Raw genomic sequence first — 6,356 nt, forward strand, 5'->3', positions numbered from 1 at the left:
GGAGGCCCAAAGTGCGGAAACTTCCGTCCTGTCCGCAGCCATCTTAGTTGTGGGCAGGGGCGGCTTCCGGTACGCATCCCCAGCCCCTTCATCTCTCCGTACCCCACGGTGGGTGGTCGTGTTCTGATTCTGTCGGGCCGGGTTCGGGTCCGAGCTCGGAATCTCGGTTCGAGACCCATTCCCTCGGGTTGTGGCTGCGAAGCCTCGGTTCCCCTTCTGGGCAGCGTAAAAAATAATAGCCTCCTTTAACTCAGATGGGATTATGGTTGGGGAAGGGCTCATTCTATTCTCTGGACCTTTTACCGGATCCCCTGAACTGGCTCCTGGATCCCGTCCTGGGGGATCATCCCAGCCCAGGGTCCCGAGTGGCAGGTTTGGGAAGGGCTGGGGGGAGAGGTGGTTCTCCCCTCGTCCCTGCGGGGGTGGTGGGAGGAGCGGGTATTCTGAGGGAGTTCTGCTGGATTCTCCTCTCCTCTTTCTCTTTCCTGCAAGGTGGGGGGTGGGGGGCACCTACAGGTCATCTTGGCGTGGGATGTCCGTGAGTGAGGAGGACCCCAGAGATGCCCGGGGACGTGTAACCTTCGAGAGCATGTGTGGAGAAGGGTTTCGTCGATATATTTCTCCTAAGCGTGGAGTCTTTCTGGGTGCTAGCCAGGGGGTCATGGGATGGGTGTGATGGTGGGCTCCAGGGGAGTCCTCTGCGTGTGAGGTCTCCGTCTGGGGAGGGACCACGAATGTCTGGGGAGGGATTCTTAGGAGCGCCCGCTGTGTGACAGAGGCGTCCTGTGTGGGGTCTCCGGGAAAGCACTGATTTGGTCTCCGGGAAAGCACTCCGGAAGTCATCGCCTGAAGGGGGGCCTGGTCTCTCCCTGGAAGGTGGGCGGGATGTCTGAGGGAGTCCTAGGAGTGTCGCCCCTGTGAGTTTCAGAGTCGCTATGTGGGGTCTCGTGGGCTGGGCGAAATTGTGGAGTCTTCGTGATATTTAAGGGGGCGAGGATGAGGCGTACTCAGCCGGTCGCCGCAGTGTGGCAGGATCGTTGAATGGGGACAGTCTTTAGGTCTTTAAGGGGTAATAATTGTTGAGTCCCCACGTGCGGAGGGGTGTTGGGACATGAACGTACTCCAAGGGGGCATGAGGGGATCAGTTGGGGGAAGACAGGAATAACCTGGGAGGGGACCTTATAGGGAGCAAAAATAACTGGGGTTTCCGTGGGAGGGAAGGGATAGAGGGGTCATCAGCGGGTTGCCTCTTATGTTGGCAGGGTCGTTATGTAGGGTCTCTGGGAGATGGCATCAGTGGAAGTCCTGAGGCCGCCCCTACCGGTGGGCGAGATGATTTCCCGGAGGGGCGTCAGGCCTTCCTGACCCCCGGAGGGAAGGAAGCGAAATCTGCCTTTCGCTTCCCACCCGCCCCGCTGGATGAGGGTCAGGAAGCCCGGGGCTGCAGCGTGCCGGGGCTGCCGGGAGAGTGGGAGGGAGAGGGGGCGTGTCCGGAGCCCAAAGCCCCGCCCCCGCCCGGAAGCGCGCTACCGTCAGCTACGGTGATCCCGGCCCCTGTCCTTATATGGGCAGCCGGAAGCGGCTCGTGCGCCTGCAGCGCGTCACTACTTCCAAATTTAGTTGTGGAAGTCAGTGGGCTGCGGTGGCGGGAAGACTCCGCGCGCCAGTCGTGGGGGAGGAGACGGGCCACCCCTTAAAGGGCCGGCACCGTGAATTGAATGGAACTATTCGAACAGTTTTGCGTCCTTTAGAAGAACTGGGGTTAGGTTTTCTTGGAACGATAGCGTGTGGCGCAGGGTGGGGCCGATGCTTTCTATCTGCTCTTCCTCTGCGTTGCTCAGTTTCCAGCTCCCATCCGAACCCCGCCTCCTGGGGCGCCGAGGTGGAGAACGGCCCCGTCGTCTAGGAGGCGACAGCCACGTGTTTACAGGGACTGTTTGCGGCTGGTTCCGCCGCTGTGCGAGCGCCAAACCCATCCGTGGAGCTCGTGTTGCGGGAAACGGGGGCGACGGGGGGAATGCTCGGTGCAGAGCGCGGGAACGGCAGCTTGGGTCTGCGGACATCCGCTGCCCGCGGTGAGGGCAATTTCGCTCTGGAGCCACCAAGTGACGCCCGCCTCCTTACCGTCTACAAACAGGCGGAATGAGGAGGGCTGGCCTACGCTAGGGGCATAAGAGCTGGAGGCCCTAGTGGCCCCTTTTCACTGCGGTATCCCATTTATTCTATCAAATATCGGGCAAGTGACTCTGCCTCGTTTTCCCCACCTGAGGAAAACAGATATAACAGTCGACTCCGTGGACTGAAGGTGAGGGATCAGTGAGCTATTAATGAAAGGAAAGCGCTTAACATCCCTTGGCACGTAGTAAGCACTTAGTAAGTGCGAGTATCGTTATTGATTCAGAAAACTTTAATTAGACGCCTGGTATATGCGAGGAACAGTGCCCATGGGGTTATACAGGTTAGAATCCGGGTCTTCCCGGGTGTGAAGGGAAACTTGCCGCCCACGACCTGCTGGGGCCTCCAGAGGCAAGCACTTGGGTGGTCCCTGAGCCCCACCCACGGGCCCCCTTCCTTTGGACCTGCGCGAGGGTGCATCGGCGGGGCTCTGAGAAAGGAGACCACCCCAAGAGTTCAACGTGAAATGGGGGGACGCTCCTTCTTGCCTGGATTTCCGTCCCTTTCCCCACCCCCAAGCTGGGTAAATTCCGCTCTATCGCTTTAAGGAGTCTTTGGCCACAGCTCGGTGGAAAGCCCGGATGAGGCACTCTGATTGGGCGGGGCGCCTCCGTGACGTCACTCAGGGTATAAAAGGGCCAGGGTGGCTGGCGCCTCGGCAGAGTCCTAGCGGTGTCGCTGTGTGGGCCGGTCTTGGGAGAGAGGTGTGAGCGAGCGCGTTGTCTGGAGTGCACCTGCTTCCCGTCCTGTCTATTCCCGGAGTCTCCGCCGTCGAGTCGCCATGGAAGTGCAGAAGGAGGCGCAACGAATCATGACTCTGTCCGTGTGGAAGATGTACCACTCGCGCATGCAGCGTGGTGGTCTGAGGCTACACCGGAGTCTGCAGCTGTCGCTGGTCATGCGTAGCGCCCGGGAGCTCTACCTCTCGGCCAAGGTGGAGGCCCAGGAGCCCGAGGTGTCCTTGACTCCCGCCCACTGCCCTGACCTTCGCCTGCACCCGCCGCGGGAAGCGGAAGCCGCAGATGAGGCAGCACCCTCCGACGGTGAGCAGCCCTCCCCGGAGCCCATGGACACTCAGGAAGCTCCTCCGAGAGCCGAAGAGACCCTTGCTCGCTGTGCCCCGCGCTCCGCCAAAGTCAGCCGCAAACGGCGGAGCAGCAGCCTGAGCGACGGCGGGGACGTCGGACTGGTTCCGAGCAAGAAAGCACGTCTGGAAGAGGAGGAGGAGGAGGGAGGCGCGTCGTCGGAGGTCCCTGATCGCCTGCAGCCCCCTCCGGCGCAAGCGGAGGGCGCCTTCCCAAATCTGGCCCGCGTCCTCCAGCGGCGCTTCTCCGGCCTCCTGAACTGCAGCCCCGCCGCCCCCCCGACGGCGCCGCCCGCGTGCGAGGCTAAGCCGGCCTGCCGCCCGACGGACAGCATGCTGAACGTGCTTGTACGGGCCGTGGTGGCCTTCTGAGGACCCCGAACGGCGCTGCCGGATCCCAGAGTGCGGACCGAACCGTCGGCCCGAGTGCGCAGACCCGGGGCGAGGCCCCCACCACCTTGGGGGGAGCGCCCGCGGAAGCCGTGGAGAGGAGCCACCGGCCGGGCTGCGAGAGACCCGGAGAGGGACTCTTTCTGCCCCCAGGGAGCCGCCGCCATCTGTGTGCAGCGGCGGCACCGAGGAGTCTGAGCCGGGGGCGCGGGCGCCTTCCGCCGAGACCTGCCGCGCCCACAGGTGCTGTCTTAATGGACTGGGACAGGGATCGTTCCCTCTCCTCTGGACTGGGAGAAGGGAGACTTGGTTCTTTAACCTCCTCAGGGTCGGACTTTATTTTTTACTGGGGGCTGTGCTTGTGCTGCCCTCTCAAGGTTTTTCAATAGTTGGTGTTTGCATTTCCAACCTCAGAGAATTCCAGGCGCTCTCCTTCCCCCTCTGGTGACATACTTGTGCAAGCGGTCATCCTTGCGTCATGGGGCAGATGTGGGAGCTTCCTGTTGCCTTGCGTGGGTGTGGGGCCTGGGAGGAGGGTCTGGGGTGTGGACCCGCCCTGGGGAGTGGGAGGAGGGTGCCTGAGTCACTTCGCCCCCGCGTGCTGCTGGTTAGTGCCCCGCACCCCTGCGTCTTCGGGTGGGAGCGGGGACTGATGTAATTTCAGATTTAAATTTTTCTCATCCGGTGTGTTAGAGTTGGCCAGTACGTTCTCAGTCTCAAGCGTGACCCTCTCAGACACATGGACGCAATCAACCCAGACGTTCCTGGTCTCGGTCACGAAAGTGGGGGTATACAAAGGACTGTAAGGCTGAGCTGGGACCAGTTGCTGTTGAGACTGGGCCAGTTTGGGGAAGGGGGGATAGGATTCTTCACAGGGCGTTTCTGAGGGTCTGCTGACCATTCCTGCGGTGGATTCTGTTTAATTCTGTCTACCTGGCGTTTTGTTAGAAATATCAGATAGGAAAATAAAGACTATTTGCCTAAAAAGTCTATGCTCCCTGTCTGGATTTCTTCCCTGGCGGGGGAGGGGCAGGGTTAAGGGGTCAGGAGCTGGCGGCGGCTAGCTGGGGCCCCAGGAACCGGTCTGACCAGTTACCACGTGGACGGCTGAGTGGGTCGGGAGGGGGTTGGGCCCCTTTTCTTTGCCCCAGAACTTACGTGCTGGTGGTGCTCCACTTCGACCCCCGTTAACTGCCCCAGGTTTGTGGTTCCCTCGAAATACCCCTACAACTCTGGGGGAAGGTTTTCTGTAGTAGAGACATTCTTTGGGGGAATGCTGCTGGGTACAGTGCCCCAAGCGGAATGGGGGCCGTACGTCCTTTGGAGCCTTGAAAGATGGCAGATCTCGCCGCCCTCCCCACCCCACACTTTACCAACTGAGTCAGCTCTGGCAGGGGTCCCATGGCCTGGGATGGAGCTGAGCCGATGAACTTTGAAGTGCCCTTTATACCCCAGTTCCAATCTCCCGAGGTATAGCTGTGTGGCTCAGGCAGAGGTGAGCTCCCAGCCTCAGTTTCCTCATCTGTGAAATGGGCCTCTAAGCAGCGTGCCCGCCACCTGCGGGTTTAGAAGTGCCCGTGAGAGCCCTAGTTATTGGCTTTGGTCCCGCCCCAGCTCCAGGTTAGCCACTCCGAGAGGAGAAAAACCCTCTTAATTTCCCCCCAAGTTTGGTTTTGGAGAGGGGCCGCACAGGGAGTGTGTGTGTGTCGGGGGGGACTGTTAGGAGGACAAAGGAGCCGCAGGTGCGGTGAGTGGGGACTGCGGGAGGCGCCGGGAAAGAGCCCGCCCCGCCCCCCGACGGCTGGCTGTGCCGCCGCGGGCCTCCCGTGACCCCGGGGGACCTGACCCCGAGGTCTCAGCGTAGAACAAGTGTGCCGCGGAAGGGCGGACCCGCTGCAGACATCCGCTGGGGGCATCTTGGGCCTCTGGCTCCACTCCCGCGCACTCCAACCAAACCTTCCCCCTTCCTAAGTGGGGTGTGAGGGGGATCGCTCCCCAGCCCCTGCCCCCCGGGATATCTAGCCAGGAACGCCTTCACTGCCGCCTGATTCCTTCCAGGAAAGCGTGGGGGACTTTTTAGCGCCACCCACTGGAGTCCCAGCCCTTAATTCCCAAAGGGGACATGGGGGGACTGGAGCCCCACACCCCTGGCGGTAGCTCAATGTGTCCTCTTCGGAGCAACTCCCCCGCGAGCCTGGCCCGGCCCCGGGAAGTCCCCGGCGGCTGGGGAGGGGGCCTCAATGCGCATCCTGTCGCAGGAACCGCGGGGCCCTTCCTTCCGCGGGAAGCGGCTAGGCCGACCCCCGCCCCCGCCCGGGCTGCCCCGGGGTTTCCGGTGCCAAGCCACGGGGGCTGGGGGCTGGGGACTGGAGGTGAAGGGGCGGAAGACAGGACTGGAACGAGTACCCGACACACACACACATCCCCTTAAGATATATCCCTCCCCAAGACCCCATTTTACCCATCAGAATAGGCAAAATGGAAAACTTGTCACAACAAAGGACAGCTGTGAGGCCTGGAGTTTTGAGGCCATTACCTGGGACAGGCTGTCTGGCGAGTCATCGACTGGACAAGAGCTGTGAAAACTAAAAGTGTCACATCTCCTGTGACCAGCGGATTCCCCAGGGAACTCCAGGACTGCAGCAGGAGACTCTAGAAGGGTGTTCGCTGCAGGGTAGTAGGAAATCGGCACAATTTGTAAACAATC

At 61.3% G+C, this 6,356-nt stretch overlaps 1 protein-coding gene across 1 annotated transcript; it reads left to right on the forward strand.

The window, feature by feature from the left end:
- The first annotated feature begins 2,853 nt into the window (after nucleotides 1–2,853).
- Nucleotides 2,854–4,636, forward strand: IER2 (immediate early response 2). Its single transcript, XM_063112628.1, has one exon. The coding sequence runs from the start codon at nucleotides 2,957–2,959 to the stop codon at nucleotides 3,629–3,631; it is 675 nt and encodes a 224-aa protein (XP_062968698.1). The 5' UTR covers nucleotides 2,854–2,956; the 3' UTR covers nucleotides 3,632–4,636.
- Nucleotides 4,637–6,356: the final 1,720 nt, after the last annotated feature.

Source organism: Cynocephalus volans, chromosome 10 (assembly GCF_027409185.1).
Source record: "Cynocephalus volans isolate mCynVol1 chromosome 10, mCynVol1.pri, whole genome shotgun sequence".
NCBI classification, from domain to species: Eukaryota; Metazoa; Chordata; class Mammalia; order Dermoptera; family Cynocephalidae; genus Cynocephalus; species Cynocephalus volans.

Coding starts and splice junctions, on each gene's coding strand:
- IER2 (XM_063112628.1), top strand. CDS start 2,957: ATGGAAGTGCAGAAGGAGGCGCAACGAATCATGACTCTGTCCGTGTGG.